A 26,265-nucleotide genomic window follows, 5' to 3' on the forward strand; every position below is an offset into this window, starting at 1 on the left:
AAATGTTAAAGTTTTTCAAAAGTTTAATGGAGCCAATATATAAATTGTGTTCTGGCAGACGTGAAGACCTGCTTTCTCTTACCAAAGAAAATGGCACGTTTTACCAAAATTTGACAATCCAGAGTAAAGGGTACTGAGATTCAGAGCACCAACTAAAACAAAAACCACCAAAAAAAATTTCTGTTACTAACTTGGAGAGGAACTACAACCAAGGCATAAACGGGAGATTAAATATGTGTTCCTCAGCCTCAAAAACCTTTCGGAAGGAGTTCTGACCTCTTGTGAGCAATGCTTCACACCGTCAAACCCAATTCCAGAATCTAAATTTATAAAGAAAAACAAAGGTAACTCCAAATGCATTTCTTGGTATATTCCAAAGGGAAGTGTAAAGTATTGAGAATACATAAGCTTGCCCATTTCTGGTATAATGATAAACTGTTATAATTCTTCCCATCATATTAAAAAAAAAATCCACTTTTGCAAAAATTCAAATGCCTCACTTTCATTCCTGGGTTTAGCATGGAATTGACTTTCTTTAAATAAGGGTTGTATCTATAGTGAATACAGAACTCCAGTTCACACATTTCCATTCACATCCCACCCGTCAATGAATATTATGGTGAACTTAGCAAAATTTCTTCAAAGATTATTAAATGGCCGGAGAAAATTGCAAACGTTAACAAAGTGCTGTGAGTAATTACTGGAAAAACCCTTACACTGATTTGCAATAGTCTTTAAAGGATAAAAAACAGGAAGTAACTGATACTGAACTATAAGTTTGCAAGGAAACATTTTCACTGTCCTACTTGATATATATATATATATATAATAATATGGTAGAATAAATTACAGTACCTGGCAGGCTGACATCAGTTCTTCATCTAAAGAAAGACTACCACTCAGTTCAAGATATTAAAAATGAAGATGAAACATGCTCTAAAACATTGTAGCTACAAGAGGTCTTATATTTACTCAAAAGAGGAATCTACTGAGAACTTTTATTTAGGTCTAACCTAACATCTAGAGGACTTCCATGCGATTCCATCTTTTCCCAGAATGAGATTCCAAACTGCACTTTGCAGGAGAGGGATTTGGAGAGTTGGGTTTTGCTATTTAAATTGGGATCACATTATTAGCAGACAAAAGACCTTTCTCTTTCACCCATTCCAATGCAAACTGCACAAAGCAGAACATTCAGGAAATACGTAAAACAGAATATTAAAGACTACAATGCTGAGCCTCCCCCACCACCCATCTCCCTCTTCCTAATACTGAACCAAAAAGGAAGCCCGTTCTCAAGAGTTTGTGACCTCTCTACTTCAGGTCACCACGAATGCAGTCAACACGTTTACATTTACCATAAGGATAGTACCCTGCTTGGGAAGTAGTACTTGTCTTAAAAATGAATTATTTTAAGCCTATAGGATTAATTGGGGGAGGGGGGCAATTTAATAATATTGCTACTTTTAGAGCACTAACACACACAAAGTGAATCCGGTAAAGTTCTGTGTATTGATTCAGTATTCAGCATTAACTGCATGACCATCATAGATAGCACCTCTTCACATCACACAATCACCAGAAGTATAGACTGCTTCAAAAACTGAAAAATAGGGCACAGTTCAATAATAATTCAGAGTTGCACGCTGTTCTAAAGAGAAACCAGGTGCGTGGTACAGTGCTGCTGCAAAAATGGAAGCCTGGAGACTTGACGAGGAAGCCAAATCATGTGTTTTAGACAACTTTAGGAACCTGGCAATACTGTTGAAGCAAAATACTCAACACAGCAGGAAATGGACCCTCCCCCCACCCCAAAAAACCATTCTATAACCAAATAAACATCTGATATTTCCTTTCCCTTTGAGAATAAATACAGTTAAGGTCACTTTTAGCCTTGAAACGGATATGTTTGCCTATGAGGATCCTACTACACGGTATCTGATGTCCTCTGCTAGGATTATAGTTTTAAGAAAGCCATAGTTACAAGAGGCATCTACTATAAATACCTAGAACTTTCTTTTTATGGCAACCACTATAGGATTCACTTGTCTTAAACAGTGAACAATGGAAGATGGCCTCATATGTTTCCTTTGCAATAATAGTAATATGTTGAGGATCAAGTGGCTTTCAAGCAGCATGGTGGGTGTGGAAAATGTCTGCAGTTTAGATCATTCTGTTGCGTTTATGGGTTGGTGAGTCTGTAATGACATCGCCACACTGGGCTGAGGTACGCTTTCTAGTTCCACCATTGTCCAAGTGGAGTGCCATTTCTTCTGATATGAAAGTGTTCAAATCGACATCATGGAGTCCATTTCTCCTTCGACTAGCATTCGATCCACTGCTTACATGTGTAGGAGAGCCTGGGGTACTCGAACGCACGCTTATACTAGCCATTGCACCACTAAGACCTAGGAAGAAGAAAAAAGGTTTTAAGAGTTGCTCGATTATTCCACCCTCTTGAAAGCAACCCACTTTTACTTTCAACGTCGTCAGCACGTCAAAGGAGGTCTGCCTATTTTCCTCGCAAAGGGGTTCACCGGGGGAGCGTTTTTCTTCCTGGAGGAACGAATCGTCTGGCTCTGACACAGGAGATGTTCATTGGTAATACTAACCAATATTGACAATCCAGGTAACTACCAATTATTGGAAGCTTATGATATATGGCAGGCACCCTGCTAGGTGGACAAATCCATCAGGAAATCCTGCCACCTACTCTACGAGCTAAGCGCCATCTGTAACTTAAGAGCTGAGGAAGGAGGTGCTGGCTGTAAACAGAACGTTTTCCTTGCCCTCTCTCCGTGCCAGCAGATCCCTGTGCTGTGCGCGCGCACATGGCAGCCTGCAGTCATTTCCAGGCCTGAGCGGACTCAACTCTGACATCTCTATAAAGTGACTTTATAATTTAGCATCTAAAACGATACACTATTGAGCCTTAAAAGCGGTCCCTAACTATTAAGAATGATCCTTGGACATCAGATACAAAGTGATTCTGCCCTGGACAAATCAACCTACATGCTCACCCCAAGGTCTGGATTGTACTCGGGACAGTCTAACTCAACATCATCTCTAATCCTTCAGAGAACGGGGGAGAGCAATGGTGGTATAAAAATTCCTGCTGCCTTGCCCTCAAGGTTAAGAGTTACTAAATCCAGAGCATTCCAGCACGTGTGGTTGGACACTCATTCCTTAGACCCCTGAACAGTTAAAGGAGGCAAATGTATGTTCTGCTTCTAAATGCTCGGGATACACCTGTGAGAGGGGCCAGAAGAGACGCCACAGCACTGAATTAAATAACCTGATTTCACTGGATTTCCCTTCTTATGAACTTCCCCTTGGGCTATCTTGAGTCTCAAAATGCATTTCTTCCTTGCTTGACTGAACGGATATGATTTAGTATAATCAACATTCACAAAGAACAGGACTCCTATCTTAGAGGTTGATTTCCTAGGGACCCACTCTAATTTACTTTGTAAATGTACTTTAAATCTGATCATTAGGGAGCAGAGGATCCTTTTTCCACTTACCATACCAAAACGTTTAAATTCCCTTTGACACCGTTCTCGCTCTACAAATAGCCCGTGAACATCCGCCAATCTTCGGTAGGCCCCAACCAACTCCCAGGTACTCTTTGCAGCCCATACCTCCCTTCTAAACTGCTCTTAACCCCCTTCTGCAGGAACCAGCCAGTCCTCTCACTGGCCTCTGGGCAGAAGCAGCACCCTCTTGCCCTTCTGCTGGTGGCCAGGGGAAATCTGACCTCATCTCTCATCGGCTCTAAGCCTTTCCAAGGCCAGTGCCCATTAAAAATAAATAAATGCACTAATACTGGCGTACTTCCTGGGTCAAGCACTGTATTGAGCACTTTTTCGTTTCATCCTTGGAATAACCCTATGAGATCTGTATCCTTTCCCTTTTGCAGATGAAAAACCAAGGTTAAAAGGTTAATAAGTAAGCCACTCGAGGTCACACAGCTAGCAAGCAAGAGCCGGGACCCAAGACGCAAGCAGAATCTAAATTCCTAACTCTAGCCACCTCTTCAAGTCTCAATTCTTTGAGGACCGAAGTAGCCTCAGAAACTTAGGGTCCCAGCCTACCTCATAGTCTGTCTCTGGCTCCTCTTGCTTCTGCTCTCTTCAATCCCATCCTAACACTCAATCCTTCACTCCCAGCATCAACTCATCTGTGGTTCCTAACAGCGGCCTGGTCTGCACCTGCCTTGCGATGTCTGCTCCCCACTGTGTGAAACCAGGTCCCTCTCACCTCTGCCTCCCACCCTGGGCAACTTGCCCGCTTCTCCTACCTCCTCTGAAACTCCCCTCTTGCCTGTTCTCAGCCTGCCCACTCCCTCCTCAGTGGCCGCCTCTTCCGTCCGTCTGGCTGACGTCAGCCAGGGAAGAGCCTTAGCCCCTGAAGCTTACCTACACGGTCATTTTCCACATCAGTGCCACAGGAACAGACCTTTCTCCTAAGCTCAAGGGCCCAACCGTATTTCTAACTGCCTGTTGGCCCTCTCAAACCTTCGGGGAAAAAACCCACACTGCTTCTTCCCTAGCTCACACAACTTTATTAAAATAAAGTATAACAGGAAAGGAACACCCTGGGCTGATGTCACACAGCACAGCACCACTGCTCATCTCTTCCCATAGACACTGTCTTTTCATCTGTTATCTCGTGAACGTAACACAGTGTCTGGCACATAACAGAATGCTTCAAGACCTTACCCCTCACTCTGAAATCCAAAGCTGTTGATGTTTATTCACCTCTCCAATGTCAGGAAACACACCCACGTGGCTCTCTTATATGTCTTTGTCATGAAAATAACACTCAATTATTTCCAACTTGCTGGGTTTGGTCTTTTGTCTTTCTGTTTTTAAGTTCTCCATCAAGACTTAACCCCTTGAGGGGGGCAGCTGTGCCTTCTTTTCTCCTAATCTCGCATCCTGTAACGTATTACTGAAAAGTGTCCACATACCTGAGACAAGCTTTTCATACCTGTTTCATAACGCAGGAGGTTCTAAGGTAATTAAGCTGCAAAACATAGGCCCTCGGCAATAAACTGGGCTATTTCAGTAATTAAACTCGGGATCCCCTGAGCATTTGAGACCCCAAAAAGAACAAACTCCACTCCAATGACTTTCCTGTTAATGTAGGAGCCACGTGGCTGTATGTTTAACATTCAAGGCTCATAAAATGCTCCATCAGAAGTGAGGAGTCACCTCAAACAAATGCTTCAACTGCTATCCTCCATGAAAAAAGAAGAGAGATTTTAAAACATCAATTCGGTCCTTTTGAAAATTCCCCCAGTAACTTCCAGAAAACCACAATCTTTTTTCTGTTGGGTGTATGACCCTGGGCTTACTTTGACAGCTAAAGCTGAAGTCACAATGTGCAACATTACCTATTTTATTTTCTACTCTCAGCAGTGAAACTTCTTTTCAAGGTTTAACTTAGCTAATCTTCCCCAAAAGAAGACTTTTCATCACAAGGGTCAAACAAAAAAATTAAGATTAACAACCAAAAATATATGTATTTTAAACAACCCAAATTTTATTTTATAAACCAATGACAGCTACTAGGAGATGCTTTAGGAAACCTTAGCTAAGCCACATAAACAATCACAGGCCTATACAAGTACAGAGAATCTAAACATGCTTCAGAACTAAAAACTAAGTTGTATGGCCCAAGGGCATACGACTTAATTTCTACCAAAACACACTTTTTCAAAAGGGCTATGGGAATATCAATTGACAAAAAGCAGTAGAACAAGCAGTATGATTAGACAGAAAAGTCTCCATTGCTTAATACAAGATAAACTTAATTGTTTTAAAAAGTGTCTGCATTCCTTTTAAATGATTAGTGCAGGAGTGGGGGTAAAAAAAAAAAAAAAAACAATTAGGATTTAATCATATTCTGAAAGCTCCCACGGGAGCGAAAACAAAAGTTACAGTCCAGGTTATAGGAATCTTAGGTTACATGGCAAATTGTTAAAAGCACATAACTATAATTTTCATACCAAGATCATGCTCAGGGTCATAAGAAAATCCTGTTTTCAGAATTAATTACATGTAATTCCAATTTACCAGCACATAGTTAGGTCACACAGAGGCACAAAGAGCAAACGCAGAACCCAGCCAGCTTCCCTTTCTCCAACCCACAGCCCTGGAAGTGGCCTCGAGGCGGCCTCTACCCTTTCTGCTGGCCGCCCAGCATCCTGCAGCACCTGCGCGCCTCGCCCTGGAGGAGACAAGGCCGACCATTCACTGTTTACCGCGGATCCACTCAGCACAGCTCCAGGACCCTCGGGCAGGTCTGCGCGCCACCAGCTCTTTCATCATGGGCAGAAGGGGGATGTGAAATCCCCACGACATGGACCAACTGATTAACATCCTGACTGGGAGCCCTAAGAAGCTGGCATTCTTGCATTTGAAATGACTTGCACTATTCAAATGGAAAAACTCCCTTTGCACAAAGTTGTATTCTGAGGTTTCAGGTAAGCAATGTGTGTAAATGTCGTGCTTTAAGTGCGGGGGAGGGGAGAAGTTCAAGCATGGAAAAGTGTATTCTACTAGGAAGACTTAGGTAATTTGAAGTAGATACCACTCCCCACCCCAATCTGTGAATTGTAATTCTGAACTTTTATTGAAGTAAAGCACACTAAATCAAACCAATTACAAAGATACATGTGTCACACCAAGAAAACATTTTCAGTTATGCTGACAGCCCAAAATGCTTTCAATTTTTCAGACAGTTTTAATGCCATGGGAAAAATGCTCACGACGTTAAAATGAAAAAAGCAAGATACAGTACCATATATGCAGTATGATCTCAGCTATGAAAGTTTAATATTTATACATTGAAAAAAAAAAAAAAAAGACTGGAAGAAAATGCACCAAACATTTAACTGCAGTTATCTCTGTAAAGTGGGACAGCAAGATACTGAATTTTTCACTTTTTGGAAATTTTCAAATCTTCCAAGAAATCAGTATTATTAAATCAGAAAACTAGTGAAAAAAATTAAATGTTAAAACTGTTTCACAACTACCAATGGATTATTAAGGAAGTACTAGATGAGTAAACTGGCTTGAAGGCCTGGCTACATGGACTCCTTTTTCACCTCAATGAAAAAAGTGTCCAAGAAAATTTTACTGCAAATTCTTAAGTTTTGTATCATTAATGCTGGCAGCTTTAGTTAAGTCCTATCTCCAAGAAACTTCAGTAGCTAATATCTAAATCTTAATAAACAGAAAATGCCAACTTTTCATCAAAAATTTAATGCCTTTTCTTCTTAGAGGCTGGTCTGAACAAAGGTTATAATTTAAAAATTCCAGCCTTCAGAAGAGTTTCAATTAAAGAAGATTATTTTAAATAATCAATTTAAAGTAATTAAGAGATGAGATTTGCTTTTGGTGCATTAATCTCTTACATCTTAATTCCCAAATAAGTTTTGCAAATAAGTTTTACTGTGATGTAAATATCGACAGTTCTGAATGTAGCATTCAACAAGCGTTTATAAGAATAATCTACTGTGTGCCACACATTGTGCTGGGAGTGTGGGCAAGAGGTGGAAAAGGGACTCTGAAAGACTGCATATAAAGCCCCCCACAGGCCAGCTCTGATCTATTCTCTGCAGCTGAAAACTGCCGAGAAGCTTCTTTCACACTGTACCATCAGCTTAAAAGAACTTAAGTATTTGTGTGATTTAACTTTATCAATGGAAGAAATAAAAAGTGATAGAAAAGGAGAGACATGAACCAAGCATCAATACTCAAATTTCTTCTTAAATGTACAATCTCAAGGTTACCAGGAAGACACAGGCCAAATGCTGTGATAAAAATAACAAAAGCAACAGAACCTGTGCTCAGAGGAGAAAGAAAATCCTACTGGTCCATACTACCTAAAATCACAGCTTTCCAAAACACCAGAGGAAGCAGGGAACCATTTTATGACAAATTAGGAATCTGCCTTACATTTTTTTCTAGGTAAAGATATCTACCTAACTTATATCCCTGAATACGATTTCAAATGAATGCCTTTTTCTTCTAAGGCCCTACACTCAGTATCTCCAGATCCAAGAATCTTGTCAAGCACCTTAATGATTTAAGAGACTAAGGATCACCACATAGGCCAGGAAAGACTTTGTTAGACATAAGAGAGAAGCCAAATATGGAGCCTATTAACTCCTAAAGTGACTGAACTGGGCCTCAATCTGATTGCCTGGGATTACATGCCTCAAACTGACTAATAATACAATTCTATTAGGCTAAAAACTCCTTGAGAGATTATGTGATTCATCTTTGTATCATCTGCTCCTATCATTAGCCTCTGAAAATCAGAATGCCTGACTGTTTACTGTGCTCAGTAAATGCTGGGCAATAGGAAAGACTACAGAATAACAATATACATTTTTAAATGACCACACCTTTCACAAAAGGATTTTAATTGCATAACACCACAGCCAGCCATCAAACACACACACAGACACATGCACACGCACACAAAGGTTTCCAGACTAAAACTGCTTGACTTCAACCCTCACTAAATACTATGTTTTCTTCTTAAACGCACAACACATTATCTCAAAACAAAACACACACAAAAAAAAACATCAAATAAAAAAACACCTTTCCCTTTGGCAAGGGGGGGATTCTCCAGTATCATATCAAAGGCCAGATTGCCTGCACTTGCCTAAGACCCTTTCAGTACTTACAAACGTAGTAGCCCACTGTCTTTTAAACTGATGTTGTTTAAACAACATGGAAGGAACCTGAACTTGAGCAAGGAGGCATCTTAAAGCCAAATGCCAGTGACCGCAATGGTTCCCCCACCAGTTACCCACTCTGCAACACCACACCCTGTGTGAACTGAATAACTTTACACAGAGTCAAATCCAGGCCCAATGGGATTAGCTCCCTGTACTGCAGTTAAGAATGTCATCAAAATGATTTTTGGAACTAAACCCAAGTGTCTCAGATTTCTATGGAACAGTCTGAACCAGGGCTAGAAACGTACAAAGACCACCTCTGAGATGATCTGAGCGAGAGCAAGGTTTTTAATAGAGTCAGCAAATGAGTGAGGTCTGACTTGCAGCATCCTCTCCCATCCAGATCTCTTCCATACCTGGGTGGGCCCCATTCTACCTCTGGACCTTTTTCATCGAATCCCCATGATGACAAACAGAACTCCTCTGAGGAGACTATACTTCAATCTAAGGCCTTCTAGACACAGCATTAGCTTGGGCAAGTTAAGTCAGCTCAGAATCTTTCCACCACCAACCTCCCCAGTTTATACCAACATGAAACAAACTCAAAATCTTAGTAAGTAATAATATAAATAGGTAGTTAACACTAAGTTTTAAATTATCCCTTCCTTTTGACTAACTGCACATTTAAAAGGCCACCCTTACTAAAAGGAGAGGCAAAGTACCCTCAAAGGCCACCTCAGCTCCAGGCCTATTTTTGGAGTATCGCCATCAGGGCGCTCCCAGGACTTGGAACTAACCGGAAGTCCTCTCCTCTCAAGGCAAAGAACACTTTACCTGTGTAAAGGCTAGGTGCTGTGTTTGGCTTCTCACTCTATGTATCGCCTTACAAACAAAACACATCACCTTTTCAGAGGTGACTTCCCTGGAGAGGTTGGCCACCCTGCCCAAGGTCATACTGGGAATGCAGCCTAGGTACAAAGCCTAATTCACTCTTTCTGCTAAAACGAACCAGAAATAGAGGTCACAAGCCGTTCATCTTCAAGCCTATGTACCCAGATTCACTTATAGGGAAAACCCCCAGGAAGTAATAACCAAACTCATGTATATTCTAATGTCTTTAGGGAAGAAAAATAAGCTTAGAGACCTGCCGGGCGGGGTAGGGAAGGGGGAGGTATGAGGAACCCTAAGTGTACAAATAGAGGTAACTGAATTTGGGAGCCAGACAGATCTGGAATATTTATTCAAACATTTACTAACCTGGTCTATTTTAGTCAAATAAGCCTTTCTTCATCAATAAGATGGCAATAACCCTGGGTAAATGTGGACAGCACTCACTTCCCCCAGCAGGACGCTGACATGACCTAACATTGAAAGGACTGCTCTAAACCTCATCACCCTCAGGCCCCGCTCCAAGTCTCAGCTGTTCAGGGTGAAGAGCTGACTGTGCAACAGTCCTAAGATACACCTGCTCTGTTCTCCATTCTCCTCACCCTAACACTGCAGTCACCCAGGATACCTGTGAGCCTCAACTCTCTGTAAAAGTTCTCTGAACCCTGTGTTAGGCTCAGAACACATCTAGCCCAGGTTCTGTCACAGCCAGCAGCTCTGAGACACAGCCCTGCCCCACCACACTCCCAGTCTATGGACAAGGAGAACAGATGCCCCGCTCAGGGAAGACCAGAGAACAGGGTGACTGAAGGCAAGCTTCATCCCGGAGGAGCCGTTCCACCAGTCTGAAGCAATCAACAGGCAGAAGAGAAAGCTTAGAAAAAACCATGAAGGTATTCAGATGATGACACAATACGGCTAAGAAACCTGACCCAAGGTCAGGTCAACTGACAAGGGCCTTACAATGTCATGCTGAGTTCTAACTTCATCCTACAGACCACAGGGAAACGAACATTATTTTTCAGTGAAGCAACAAGATCAGAGATGACTCCAGTGGTCCCAGGAAAGATGGACTGGAGAATGGGTCAACTCAGGACTGGGAAGCAAGAACAGGCAGGAGATGATTCCAAGAGCCCAGGGCTCCCCTCCTCCAGAAAAGCTTTCTCTGAACTTATCGCTACGCCACACTGTGGAACATTGTTTTCTGACCCCAGAACACCTTACATATGACATTAAAATGAATTATCCAAGTGTGCACTGGCCTCAACAGAAAAGGAAGCACCCTATTCAATCGTATATTCCCTAGAGACTACACAGTGTCTGCCACATACACAACTGCTGAGTGCAGAAATGAGGGAAATAACATGTTTTTGCTGTAGCTGGGGATACCTGGTGGAGATGTAGGCCAGGGCACAACAGGGAAAACATATTTAATCAGTCTGGAGAGAGGATCTAAATTCTAAGGACAAATTTTAGAAATTAAGACTAAAAATCCCTTAAAGGGACTGTAGGAGGTAGCTAACAGCTAAATCCAGGGGAATGTAACCTATTCCCCTAAGTCTCTGAAAGGTCGGAGATCAAAGTAGCCTAATGAGAAGACGAGAAAAGGAAAACTTCTAGAAGAGAAAGGATGGCTAAGAGAGAGCTAATCAGAAGACAGGTAGGGAACCACAAAATGGTCCAGATGATCTTTGGTCTATCTGCAATCTGTTTATATAAAAACAAGGTGCCAGCTTTGAATCCAGTTCCCAGTAAATTTTAGATAATATTCTTTTAAGACAAGGATGATTAAGAAAAGGAGAAATCAACATAGCAAATGCGTATGCGTTTCTCTGATTTCCATGAGTTTAGCATCCAGATGAGGACATATCATGTACACAGAAAATGAACAACATATGCTGCAAACAAGTGCCAAAATAAAGCACTAGATTATATTCCTTAAACTTCAGTAACCTTTAGCTGACAGTTTTGATTAAAATTGTTTGATAACTATTAACTGATGTATTGGGTTGACCAAAAGTTTCATTTAAAGAACCTATGGTCAACCCAATACTTTTAATTGCAATTGCATATTTAAGTCTAAGGTCATGAGGGGTGTTTATCAAAGGACCTTATCACTAGACCCTCACTGTCTAACATGAAATACTCTACAATTATGTCTTGGCCATTTCTCTTCAAATAAAGAACATATTTTAAGCATATATGGGAGCATTGGTGGGAATGAAAATTTAGAAGCTGATTAAAAAAAATAAAAGAATAACTGTCCTCTCTTGTGAGGACATGAGGTCGTCTGTGGATAAGAATAAACAAACATGACCTCCTACACGAATGTTTGCTTTGATCAGAAACTTAAAAGTCAGACTCAATTCTTTTCCTACTTCCCCCTGGGACCCCAAAATTTCATAAATGTAGCCTCTCCCTCCAAAGAACCCCAAGAACTGACCTCACATTTCGTAGATCTGGCAATGAAAATTATATGCAAAACCAAATTCTGACAAGCATGCACCCTAATTAGGATATTTCCAAATATATTTCAAAATATCTGAATAGTTTTGACTTCAATTTATAAACTATTCAATAAATCGATCATGAGGACACCAGGTTACAAAGTTAGCCATTAATCCAATTTACCATTGAGTTAATAATGCCCTATTATTAGAAATCATTTAAATTACTCAAAATACTCAATTCAGACTATCTTTCTCAAATCATGGATGTCCTTTAAAACCAAAAGAGCACAAAACTCCATAACTTGTTTCTGTATACTCTTTACAAGTTGCTCTATTACTGCACTGCAACTTCATGTTTTAACTATGTGAATTCAGTGCATGAACCCTAGGAATCCAATATATTCTGTATTGGCACTACTTCTAAGTCTATCAAAGTGGAAGGTCATATTTTTAGATAGCTTTAAAATTAAACTTTTCAAAACCCTCACAATTTAAACGCAAATCAAATTATAAATAGTACCTTCCTAAAATTACACCATCACTAAAACTCCCAAAGTTCAGTAAAATAATAAATCACAAAGTTTAACAAACTCAATTTAAGAAAACGTAATGGGAGTTGGAGAATGTAGGGGGGTGGGCTCCCAGCTTTTCCTGTTTACAATGTGTACAACTGCAGGAAAGGGTTTATATCACAAGAGTGGCATTCATGTTTCTCAAAACTGTTTTCCATAAGAGTATAATACATGAAAAAAAAGACTCTTAAAAGAGGATATGGAATGAATCATAAATCCACTGGATGACAAAGAAAATCAAAATGCTTAAGGAAACACAACTGCATCAAATACTAACATGCACTACAATTACTCTGACAAACTGTACATGTCTAGTAACTTTTTCCAAACTTAACGGTAAAAGATGTGAAATTCTTAATTCAATAGAACAGATCAATCTCTATTTTGCCTGAGTTTCAAAAATTTCACGATGTTAGGAACAGCAAGCAGTTTTAAGTACTGCATCCATACATCAAGGACTTTCTTGCAATAAAATGTTTTTGTGTTTTTAACTGATCCTAAACTCACAATCAGGACAGGGAAAAATAACAACACTTTTCCAAAGTCCATGTTCTGAATGGGGTTTTAGGTATAAAGAAGCAATGCTTGCCAAAGAGAAAAAGAATCCCTTTAAGCATTAAAGCTTCGATGATACAGAAGCTCTTTGTCTATTTCCCACTTCTTATTACCAGGTTACTTTATTTTAGATGACCTCCACTGTGGCCCAGAAATGTTTAACTTTTAACAAGGCTCATGACCTAACTCACTAATGACTGCTATCTGCGTAATCACTTGCACAATCCATGTTTTCATCTTGGCTTCAACACCAAGTCTTGTTATTCTGCGGTTGTATTTTTATAGCAGTATTGAATGACCTATAGAATACCTCTCCCACTTCTATCTGGAAGCCTGTATTAGAGAACAAGCAACAACAGACTTACAGACTACATTCCCCAGGATTCTCCAGTAGGACTTAAACCCTTCAGCCAAGAAGGCAATCTGACAGCAGGTCTGGCCTGGGGAGATGGAGATGGACTTGGCCTCTGACAGTCCTGACTATCAAGCAAGGCCCTCCGGACAACAGAGGTAAGGAAAGTCAACCTTACTATTCTCACATCTGTCCTCTCCTTCTCGGGCCCATCAACACTCACCCTCTGCAGGCACACTCAATAAACCTAAGCTAATAAAGGGAGTTCCCAAGAGAACTCCCCTGACAGTTACCTGCCTTACTTGCCTGTCATTGACTAGGCTCTCCAGGCAATTATAAATGCGACAGAATTCTACACAAGAACCTCCTCAAAGAGTAAGAGAGTATGTACAACAGAAGCGTAAAACAATAAATTCTAATTAATGTTGCAAAATATGCAGTTGTTATAACACCAATCAGCTCAAACTAACTTCCAAGAACAGTTTTAGGATAGGCTGGCTAACATTCAAAAACTGCCCATGTAAGTTCTTAGCTTACATTCTATTTAAACATTTCTAGAGCAAGTAGTTACTATTATAGACAAAAAACAAACAGTATATCTGGATCTAAATCTAAATGTGAAATTGGGTCCACAGACACACTCTTAACCATTTTTCCAAAGAAATATGTTTAAACGGCTTTACCATGCAGAGCTATGGCTTCCCGGAAGGGTTGCAAATCAGTCTCTACAGATGAGCTAGTTTCCGTTGAAGTAGCTCGGTTAGGGGACACTACAGTCAGTCTTGGGGGAGCTCTAGAATTTCGTGGTGGAGGAACCTTTCCACACAGGAAGCTGATCAAATCTTCTCTACGAATAGTTCTTCTGCGCTTTTTAACCCAAGCCAACACATCCTTATTGCGTCGCTGATAGCCAATCTGAATTCCAATATCAAAACTTCGCTGATGAGTATCCACGCTTTCTGTTAGAAAAAAAAGAAGATACATGATCATCAGTAGAGCCAAGGCACCTTCCCTCCTACAGAAAACCATTTTACAAATTCACCAAGATGAGTGTCATTAAGTAGGGGGCTCTTTAAGTCTATCAGTAATCTATTCCACTGAACTTCATTCATGTTTAAATGTTATACATGACACCTGATCACAAAGGCCTAAATTCAGTAAACACATCACACAATCCTGGAACTTCTATCTTGTTCTTTAAAAAAAAAAATCAGATAAAAAGAGGGACTAATTATTAGCCAAATTATTACCATTTTACTGTTTCCTTAAAAAGCTTACTTAAACTAAGCAACCTAGCTTATTTAACAATGCTAACAACGGGTAAATCACTAACCGTTTATTGGTACTTTGCCCAGCTTCACCTGAGAAAAAAGGTACACGAATGCCGTGTACTACTGTCTCCTCACGGCAACTGAGGAGACAGGCACGGGGCGACGACCACAGAATTCAAGAGCTGGGATTCGTGGTCCAGAGCCTACGGTCTTAACTACTAAGTAAGCTATACTGTCGTCCCTCAGAAAAACGAACTCTCAGCAATTCTACACAGGAGCGTTCACATCCTTCAACAGATAACTGAACACGGCCACAAATCACTCAGGCTGTGCTCTACTGACAGGTTCAGCATCAAGAACTGGAAACACTAAAAGCAGGAGCAGGGCTTCCAGGTGGCGCAGTGGTCAAGAATCTACCTGCCAATGCAGGAGATGCAAAAGACGTGGGTTCAATCCCTGAGTCAGAAGATGCCCTGGAGGAGGGAATGGTAACCCGCTCTAGCATTCTTGCCTGGGAAACCCCATGGATGGAGCCCGAGGAAATCCCACGTGACAAAGGACAGGGGTCACAAAGAGCCGAACATGACTGAACACACACACACACACACGCCGTAGCAAGTATTTTAAAAATTTAAGGGAAAACCAATACTGACTGACGAGTCACCAAACCAAACAGCACCGTGGAAACAAAAAGCCACACTCACTTTCCGAGAATGTTCCCACTCTGCTTCCAGTTCCCCACAGTTCTGTGACTTCTCACCGTTCCCCAAAGACCCTGTCCTCAAGCCTCGCAGACTGGTCTCCTCACCTCCCTGTAGATAGATACTGCCCCCTGTACACACTAAACCCAAATTTTTAGTAAGATGAGGCCTGTCCCTAGACAAAAAAAAAAAAAACATGATGCCTGCCCTTTAGTGGCTGTAAGGGAATTTAAGTTACTGCAATTTATTTTATTTGAGCTGTTATATTAGCAAGAAGACCACTAATTTATCTTTAACGACATTAAAGAAGTGGTTCCTTTCCCCAAGTACGAATTCTCATTTAACACACAGAATCATTCCTCTATTACTTTTCCTAGCTTTGATTTTAATTCTATCTGCTACATCTAAAGTAGATGCTGAAAGGATAAGCAAACCAGTGAATAAAGACCTGTGTCCCAGAAAGGTAACAATTCAAACATCACAGAGGCTCCCAAGCTGCTTGAATTTGCATTATTAAAAAAGATGGGGACTTCCCTGGTGGTCCAGGGGGTTAATCCTCTGGGTTCCCAATTCAAGGAGCCTGGAGTTCAATCCCTGATTGGAGAACTAGATAAATCCCACATGCCCCAATTAAGACCCTGCACAGCCAAATAATATTAAAAAATTAAAAAAGCAACAGGTAGCACAAAAAGAGCTTTATAATAAGGCCTACTCTTTAGCAGATGATCAGTTCTGTTGCTAAAAAGAAAAACGAAACAAGGTGGTCATGCGAGTACTCTAGAAAATAATAGATTCCATCACAACTCACTAATTTTACAGATATAAATGCTATTCCTGAATGATTTCTCCAGTGTCTACTAGTATGCCCAAGTTACAGTGTCAATCAATGCATTCTGATTTCTCATTTTATCATCAACAAAACAAAGCATGAACCCCATTTAAAAAGTGAATAGCATTTAAGAGGATAAGTGCCTTCCCATCTCTTAAAGACGCAGATGAAGCCAACCTTAGATAAAGGGTGGATAATCTCTAAGATGACCTTGTAACGCTGCATGTGAACCCTAAGTGATTCTGAAAGAGCTGGAAGCACTTTTAAGAGAAATTAAGTTATGGAGTAAACTAACCCCACCCTATGCGACCACAAAAATGAGGGTAGCTGTCCAGTGTGATGCATCTATAAGAAACCAGGTTTCTACAAACCTGCCCTACCTAAGAGCATCGTTGTAATCAAGCTCTTAACCACAGAAGTTTGTTTCCACAAAGAATGACCCAAGAAATTTTATTTTTCGAGTACCAAATGGGGGTAAGCCCAGAACTGGAAGTACAGAGGGAAAAAGTTGAAAGCATGAAAGGGGTACAAGAAACAAGTCTGAAGCAAGCACAGACAGTACAAAGTAAGATGAACCAGGCATGTAAACGTACACCTGACAAAACAGACAGCAAATAAGAAAGGCTGAACTTGATACAAAACTCAAGAGCCAAAGGAGGGAACCACGTGAGGTGGTTTAAAAAAAGAAAACAAAAACCTGACAATCCTGGGAATAACAAGCTGTGATTTGTTTTGATTGAACACGTGAGGAAATCCCAAAAGTCAGATCTGCAAAGGGCTGATGCTTTAAGCACAGAGCTGAACACAAATGGAAAACTCAATATTCATAGTTTTAAAAGCAGTTATGTAACAAGCTGTGAACCTCTTAAAATACTGACCAATCATTTCATCTTCAAAAGTTCTGCACAAGTCTCAACATCAGAACCAACCAAGAACACACTAAGCACTTTGTAAACAGACTTACAGACTAAGAGGTACAGGAGGAGAAGAGCTGCTGCTGCTGCTAAGTCGCTGCAGTTGTGTCCAACTCTGTGAGACCCCACAGACGGCAGCTGACCAGGCTCCGCCGTCCCTGGGATTCTCCAGGCAAGAACACTGGAGTGGGTTGCCATTTCCTTCCCCAATGTGTGAAAGTGAAAAGTGAAAGTGAGTCGCTCAGTGTCCAACTAGTAGCGACCCCATGGACTGCAGCCCACCAGGCTCCTCTGTCCATGCAATCTTCTAGGCAAGAGTACTGGAGTGGCTTGCCATTGCCTTCTCCAACAGGAAGAGAAGAGCAGACTGAACATTAATGTCTTCAGGTACATGTTTTTGCACTGTCTGGGCATAAATTTGGTCTTATACCATTACAGCATATCCTGAAAGCCAAAGCCAAACACTGCCACGTAAATTAATCCAATCTCAGTCATTTCCTTAAACCATGAATATCATGTTGACATTACAGTTCTTTAACACCATAAAGAAGGCTGAGCGCTAAAGAATTCGAACTGTGGTGCTAGAGAGGACACTTGAGAGTCCCGTGGACTGCAAGGAGATCCAACCAGTCAATCCTAAAGGAAATCAACCCTGAGTATTCATTGGAAGGACTGATGTTGAGGCTCCAATACTTTGGTCACCTAATGCGAAGAGCCAACTCACTGGAAAAGACCCCGATGCTGGGAAAGATTGAAGGCAAAAGGTGAGAAGAGGACAGCAGAGATGAGATAGCTGGATGGCATCACTGACTCAATGGACATGAATCTGCGCAAACTTCAGAATAGTGGGAGAGACGAGCCTGGATTGCTGCAGTCCATGGGATGGAACAGTCAGACACGACTCAGCAACTGAACAAATGTTGAAGAATTTTGAAGAGTTACTTGGTTGAAAATGAAAGCCTCCTATCACATTGTGAACTAAGCAGAAAAGATAAAATGCCTATTGGAGAATCTTAGGAATAACTAGAGTAGATTTTTAATCACAGGTTCCTTTAGGGTCTAGTAGGATAATAAACCGGAGAAGGCAATGGCAAGCCACACCAGTACTATTGCCTAGAAAATCCCATGGATGGAGGAGCCTGGTTGGCTGTAGTCTGTGGGGTCGCTAAGGGTCGGACACGACTGAGCGACTTCACTTTCACTTTTCACTTTCACACATTGGAGAAGGAAATGGCAACCCACTCCAGTGTTCTTGCCTGGAGAATCCCAGGGACGGGGGAGCCTGGTGGGCTTCCGTCTATGGGGTCACACAGAGTTGGACACGACTGAAGTGACTTAGCAGCAGCAGGATAATAAACACTCAAAGATGGCCTCCAGAAAGCTCTCGGCCAAAGACTGCTTTGGATACATCTGAACTTTGTCAACTAGACCACCAAGTTCTAGAAGTGCAGAGCACAGAAAGCTGTGAAACAGTCTGAGTCCAACACTATTTTACTGATGCCAAAGCCACTGCAGAAAACAGCCATAAGCGTGAAGGTTAGGAAAAGCCCAAGGGCATCAAAATGTCAATCTAACTTTTAATCACAACATTCAATTCCTTATTCAAGAAGCAAACTGATTCATACAAAAAACAGACATCTCTGCTTCGTATTGAAAAAAAAAGTTTAAAAAAAAAAAGAAAAAAAAGTTTTTATATTAAGTAGCTGAAGTAATAGCTAAAGTGATAGTGGAAGATAGAGAAGCCTGGCATGCTACCATCCATGGGGCTGGCAAGAGTCGGACACGACTTACCGACAGAACAATGTAAGTAGCTGACATTGAACTCAAAGAACTTTTATTAGTCTCATTTTTCCACCACTGGCAAGGGATAGCAGGCAAAGGATCCATGATTTCTGAGATGAAGACCAAATGCAAAATTTGTTACATGAAACAGACAGAATCAGATTTCATGTATGAGTTACCCAAAGCAGATATCCCAATTTCATACATAAGGAACTGGAATTGAGAATCAAAGAGCCTTGCCCAAAGTTAGACAGCGAAAGTTCTTTCTACAATAGATTTCTTCCTCAACAACACAGAAGCCATCTTCCATTTCTCTAGGGGACCTACAAACCAGAAAAATCACAGACAGACCAAAACACATTTCCAAGGAATACTAACAACTACAAAACATTTGAACTTAGAATTAAATCTGCACTAACTACTCTGCTCTAGGAAAATATATACGTATTACATGTTTCATAGAAGTAATTTATGAGTCATGTAAAAAAAAAAACCTGTTTTTCAATTGTTTTAAGGAATTTCTATACATTCCATAACATAGTATCCAAAATAAACACCAACTTCTAGATAACTTACATCCAGACTTAAATCCTCACCTAGCGAGAATGGCAGGACTCAGGAGAGTGACCCCACCACCTGCCGTCCAGTCTGGGTCCTCCCTCTCCTAAAGATATTCCAAGTCTGTCTGGCTAGTTCTGGAGAAAGCTTCCCCACATCTGCTCAAATGATGAAACGTTTGCTTTAATCTCAAACCTTTACAACCCCAAAACTGTGGCTATTCTCCCGTGTGGTTTTTTAGGCCAGAATACTGGAGTGGGTTAGTTTCCTTCTCCAGGGGCTAACATACTGAAACTAGCCCAATGACAAAGCCCAGAGGGTCAGGCTCACGCATGGGAAGAGAGCACTGCAGAAGAGGGAGGCCTGAGCCACTAGGTTCAGTCAATCCCACCCTCAGGCTTCAAGCTAGACAGCAGCCAATCGGTGTCCAGCCTGACTAAAACGTTCTTTTACAGAGAAGTTACACATAAGAAACTGACTTGTCTTCTGTAAAACTTCACAGATAAACAATAATGGTAACGACCGAGGCTGCTGCTTAACAAGACTCTGGGTGTTCAATCTTAATCCACAGTAAGATGTTTTGAACACTCTCAAAGTAAAAGTGAAGTCACTCAGTCCTGTCGGAATCTTTGCAATCCCATGGACTATAGTCTGGCAGGCTCCTCCATCAACGGGATTTTCCAGGCCAGAATATTGGAGTGGGTTTCCATTCCCTTCTCCAGGGGATCCTCCTGACCCAGGAATTGAACCCAGGTCTCCCGCATTGCAGGCACTCTTTACCATCTGAGCCACCAGGGAAGCCCCAACAGCCTCAAAACTCCATGGTTTTTTGTAGCAGGAGTTACAAACCAATTTCAAAGTCAAAACATAAGCTCAAACATCAGTATTTGCCTGCAGGTAGATTATACTTTCTCTGATCAGTTATTTAAACTCATTCACAAATTTTTCATACATTCTGTTCACTTTAGTTCACATACAAACCCGAGAGGGTCATAATGAAGTGAGAACAACATGTTATAGAGGCTCTGGCATCAAGACATCCCAAAACCAAGGACTTAAAGGGCATCCTACCGGTTTCCTCCCCTGTCAATCCTATTCACATTCAGCCTTTTCAGGGAAACAGGAAGACACACCACAAAAGCTAGTCCAACAAAAGGAAATTTCTTCCCTTCATGTCAAGCACAGCCCACAGCCAGAAATATCATCTGAAAAACAGGACCAACACACAGTCTGTGACCACCAACACAGTCCTCGCTTGAAGACTCACTATCTGCCATACGAAGAGCCTGTTTGCTAAGCTGTGGGTACTTAAACCTATTTACAGTTGAGAAAATGAAGGCACGTTATAGTGAAATAGTTTTTGTTCCATTACCTGTCTCCAGATTGGAGAAGGAAATGGCAACCCACTCCAGTGTTCTTGCCTGGAGAATCCCAGGGATGGGGGAGCCTGGTGGGCTGCCATCTATGCCGTCGCACAGAGCTGCTGAACACCACTGAAGCGACTAAGCAGCAGTAGCATCTGTCTCCAGGGTCATACAACTAAGCAGAAATAACAGTCTAAAATCTGAACTAGAACCATCATGGAGAAGACTCCATGATAATGAAGCTCCTGGCCTTCTGCAAGTACCGCTAGATTCACACCTTGAGAACAAAAGCTGTGCAAGGAGAAAACCACAAACGTCTTTAGTATAAACAATATCATAAAAAGTCAACATATATGGCAGAAATCAGTATGCAACTCAAGTTTCAGACAGTTTTAAAATGTGGACAACTTAACATAAGATAAAAATCAGGAAAGACATGACAAAGCTGAGAGCAATAACAGAGAAAGGTGAGAAGCGGTGCAGGCAAGCACTGGCTCCCAGGCAGCAGCTGCACAGCCAACGCAGCCCAGTGCCCACCTCCAATGACCAGGAGGCTCCACAGGACAGCTCTGTCCTCGAGGAGATGGCCACTAGCGTCAGCCTCTACTGACAGTAGAGGCCATTTCGAATGAATGAATCAGGAGAGAGATCGAAACCAGTCAGCCAAGGACACAGGAGGTGGATTTAAGAGGCAAACAGGCTTGACCAAGCAGTTCTCAGGTAAGCATCAACTTGGACTAAGTTAAAAACCTTAGTAACTTCACTCCCTTTTAGTTGTAGATATCAAAAAAAATGTACTAAGCCAGGGACACAACCCCACTGAATATTTAACAAACAGCACTTGCTTTAAATTTACCAAGTCAAAGTAAAACCAACCACCAGTCATCAGAATGTTCTTCCCTTTTCATCCTTCCAAGGATACCCATGTCTGACCCAACTTAGTATGTCAAGTGGGAGGAAGCATGCACTCCATTTTGCTGAGTTCTGTCCACACCTGAGGACACCCCAACTCACTCTCCTCCAAGTCTCCAGCCACATGTAACCAAACCAACTGAACGTTCCATGTTTCAAAACGCCACAGGCAATCAAAAGGGGCCCTCTGCTAGACTTTTACCTCATTCTGACTTTCCTAAGCACTCACTGTAGCTATTATCAAGAAGCTAGTAAAAGTGCCAACCCCTCCCCAGGCTGAGTGAAGCAAAATGAGCCATTTTTAGCTTGTAAGATAAGTGCTTAATCATACAAAGTTCAAGAGCACTGTCCATTTACAGGTATCCCTCAAAACCATCTCCCCACCCACCCCCCTCCTGGAAATTACATTCAGATACTGAATCAGAACTGTGACTAAATTTACCACTACTACAGCTGCATGTACTGTGACACTACCTTGCTAATTTTATTGATTCTATTTAAAGTGCTCAATTATTAATACAGCTGCATTCTTGTTCTCTGAAGACCACACCCTGAAAACGAGGAAGAATGTGAGGATCTGCAGAGCTCATCCACACTTTCCTTGAATCAGCTAAACAAAGAATGCTGCTGCTACACAACCAATTTCTACAAACCACAATTAACCACTCCTCAGGTAAAAGAGGATGGTAAAAGGGGATGTATTTCATTTTACAGAAATAGGATAAAAAATAAAACTAAGGCTCAACTGACAATCTATCATCTGCAGTAATGCAAGAATTTCAAGTCTGTTTACAAAGGAATTCAACGTCTTTCATCAAGTTTTCTGAACAAAGAAAAACTAGTACACTATAAGAAGCATTTTCAAATCAAGTAAATTAGGGATTATTTCAGAGTTCAGCTTCTGAGTCCATTTTTTTATATGAAGAATTAACACTAAAGAAAACTGCCAGCTATAGTCCTAATGAGATACATTCCACTAGCACACCAACAGCACCAATATCCTAGAACATTCATATCTGTGTATGGCCTAGTCAAAGAGCCATACCAAGCACATAAAAAGGACTTAAACTAAATAACTGCTAAAACTGAGGGGATACACTGTGACACCTCCACACAACAGAACACTAGTCAGGAACGGGGGTGGGGGGGTAGGGGGGGTGGAAAGCACTGAACTGTTAATACCAGCAATGTAAACTCAATGAAGCATCTCAGAAACATTATGGAAAGTGGAAGAAGCCAGTCACAGAAGGCTCCACACTATATGGTTCTATTTGCTAAATTAAAGAAACACAAAAACCATACATACAACAATCAAATCAGTACTTGCCAGGGACAAAGTAAGGGAATAAATATATCTATTTACTAACAAAGTGTTTGTCAAATTCAACTTACACATCTTAAAAGAATGATCTTTACTGTATGTAAATTATATTCCCAGAAACCGGAATTTTCCCAGAAACTGGAATTTTCCAAGAAATGAGCTCCAAGTATTATTTCAAAATTTCCTGTTTGGGTGAAACCTAGAGCAATTCCAGAGAACATACAAAACTCTCAAATAGTAATGGATGCTAAATGTCAAAATGTAAGCAAATCAGCTACATAAATCAAAGTTGACCACTGGGACACCATTTAATCATTTCCCTTTTCTCAGTAAGCCTGGATTATTAGTTCCTCATTCCCTGAAATTAACATTCCATTCACCAGTTTAATCTTACATTCTCAAATTACCATCCCAAAAAACTGCAAGATCAACCCAGGAAATCCAAAATAAAGGACGTTTTCCCCTGAATAAGAGTACTATCTTAATTTGCTCATGCTTACACAAAATGAAAATCTGAGAATCAAGTCTGCTCCACAGCGTTTCAACCTATTTTGATAATTCTGAAATGCACAAAGCTCTATTGCAATTATCAGCAGTTTCTAGCCGTTTAAAAGTATTTAATTACATTTCTAAGATTAGCACTCAAATTCCTTTTTCCACAAAAACCTTGCCAAAGATCAAACCCAAATTTCCAAATTTTCAAAAATCGAGTAACACACAAAATCTAAACCCATTGTTACTGAGAGTGAAATCGGCAAGAATATTCAGACACGTATGGGGGGGCAGTTTTAACTGCATAAAGGCACTACCAAAAAAACAGAAACCAACTCAAACTGATCAGATTTCCTACCTACAACGAGATATCAAATAGAAGGTAGCTCTGAAAGCAAATATTTGACGCAATTGCTAGGGAATAACTGCATGTTCACGTGAGCAGAGATTATTCCAACTAGCTAGTTTCCAATGCACCTAAATGCAGGGCCTACAGGAAACTGCCTTCCACGAGATCCTTTTCCAAAAACAAGTGTCCCTCCCATCTCTGTCCTTGAGACAAACTCTTCTTCCCCGGATGCCCAAACAGCACGACTGGACGGCCGGAGTGCTGGGCCTCTCAACTTGGGCACTACTGCCATCTGGGACCTGGGGTAGGGATTGGTAGGCGGTCTCACGCACAGCAAGCCTCCTGTCAGTGATGACATTAGCGTGCCCCTTGCAGGCGTGCTCAATCGTGTCCGACTCTCTGCGGCTCTATGGCTCCTGCCAGGGTCTTCTATGCATGAGGATTTTCCAGGCAAGAATACTGGAGTGGCTTGCCATTTCCTTCTCCAGATCCTCCTGACCCAGGGATTGAAGCCGAGTCTCCTATGTCTCCGGCATCTAACCACTGAACCATCGGGGAAGCCCCCTAAAGTACCAGACACCACCAAACGTGGGCGAGGGGGCCAAACGACCCCACATGAAACCCCGTTATCCGGAGGGAACATCACACCAGCGGAATCCTCCAGCTGCAAGCTACTGAGACTTAAGTGGCTGGATTCCGGGGCAGTAAACACTCCGGCAATCGAGATCGAGGCGGCCCTTGCACTCAGAACACCCGACTGAAACCCGGACGCAGGCTGCCCTCCTCCCGCCACCCCCGAGCCAGCGGCAAGGAGGCAGGTTCTCCTTACCTTTGTAGAGGTTCGTGACGGCGGTGGCTGCGTTTTGGAAGGGAACCCACAGAGAAAGTCCTGGCTGCTGACACACCCGGTCTGAAAAACGACGAAAAGAAGAGGGGGGGCAAAAAAAGAGAGACACACAGAAACACACAAAGAGAAAGAAAAAGAGAACAAGCGATGAAACTTGGGCGTCAATCACTCGGGAACGGCCATATTAGGTTTCGCCATTTTGTTCAAGTTTCGGGATCCCGCGCGGGGTGGTTGGCCCGACGAGAAGGGGGGGTCGGCGGCGGGGCGGCCGGGGAAGCCGCCGGAGCTCGGGGCGGAGGGCAAGGGGGCGCAGCCAGGGGCCGAGGCGCGGCGGAGGGAGGCGGCCCCTCGCAGTCCCCGCCCCGAGGCCGGCTGCGGCACAATAGGGCCCCGGGGCCTCCTCCCTTCGCCATTTTGTGACCGGGGGCTCCTCCCTCGCCCTGCCCGGCCCCGGGGGCGCGGAGGCGCCGGCGACCCGGCCTCAGCAGCGGGCAGGGGACCCCCTTCCCCGAGCCCCGCCGGAGGCGCGGTCCCCAAGCCGGGCGCCCCCCAACCCCGCCCCGGGCCCCGGCCGCCCCCCACCCCGAGCCCCGCCCGAGGGCCCGCCTCCCGCGGCGCCATCTTGCGGGGAGCGGGCGGCGGGGCCGCGGCGCGACGGCCGGAGCCCCCGACCCTGGGGCTGTCCCTGAGCCGGCGGCCGGCAGCCCCGCGGGGGCGGGGGCGCAAGATGGCGGCGGCGGCGGCCCTCACCTTTGTAGAGCTGGGCCACGGCGGTGGCCGAGTTCTGGAAGAGGTGCCACAGCTTCTGTTGCTTGTGCTCGGGCTGCGCGGCGGCCGCCGCCTCCTCCTGCAACTCCGGGGGCAGCTGCTCGTCCTGCTCGGCCTCGGCCAGGCACTGCCGCTCCCACTTGGAGAACCAGTGCTCGGGCCCGTGCTCCTGAATCTCGGCCTCGCCCTCCTCCTTCCGCTCCTCCATCCTCCGCGGCCTCCCGCGGCCTCGCCGCCGCCGCGGCGGCGTCCTCCTCAGGCGGGGCCCCCGCGGGAGCGTCGTCGTCGAGCGGCCCGGCGGCGGGGCCCAGCGACCGGCGGCGGCGACGGCTCCTCGCGGCGGCCCAGGCCTCCTGCACCCCGACGGCCTTCGAGCCCCGCCCCGCGGCCCCGCGCTGCCCCGGACGACCCCCGCCCCGGGGCTCCCCACCCCCGCGCCCTGCCGAAGGTCGCCGCGGACCGGATCGACGCCGCTCCCCCTTGCCTCGCCGGCCCGAGCTCGTCTACCGCCCCGCCATGGCGCCGCGGCCTCCCTAGGGCCGATGCCGCCGAAAGCCGCCTAGCCCTGCGCGCAGCCCGGCTTGCGCCGCCGAGCCCACCCAGAAGACTGAGGAACGTCGTCGTCGCCGCCGCCGTCGA

General features: G+C 43.3%; 1 protein-coding gene across 1 annotated transcript; it reads right to left on the bottom strand.

The window, feature by feature from the left end:
- On the bottom strand, positions 1-26,265 carry HAPSTR1 (HUWE1 associated protein modifying stress responses). Its single transcript, XM_055409471.2, has 4 exons — positions 25,609-26,265; positions 24,841-24,921; positions 14,202-14,477; positions 1-2,408 (listed from the first exon to the last, which is right to left on the bottom strand). Exons 1-4 carry the CDS (start codon positions 25,832-25,834, stop codon positions 2,164-2,166), a joined length of 828 nt encoding a protein of 275 aa, XP_055265446.1. The 5' UTR covers positions 25,835-26,265; the 3' UTR covers positions 1-2,163.

This window comes from Moschus berezovskii, chromosome 27 (assembly GCF_049115385.1).
Source record: "Moschus berezovskii isolate FMDL1 chromosome 27, NW_MosBer_1.0, whole genome shotgun sequence".
Lineage (NCBI taxonomy): Eukaryota > Metazoa > Chordata > Mammalia > Artiodactyla > Moschidae > Moschus > Moschus berezovskii.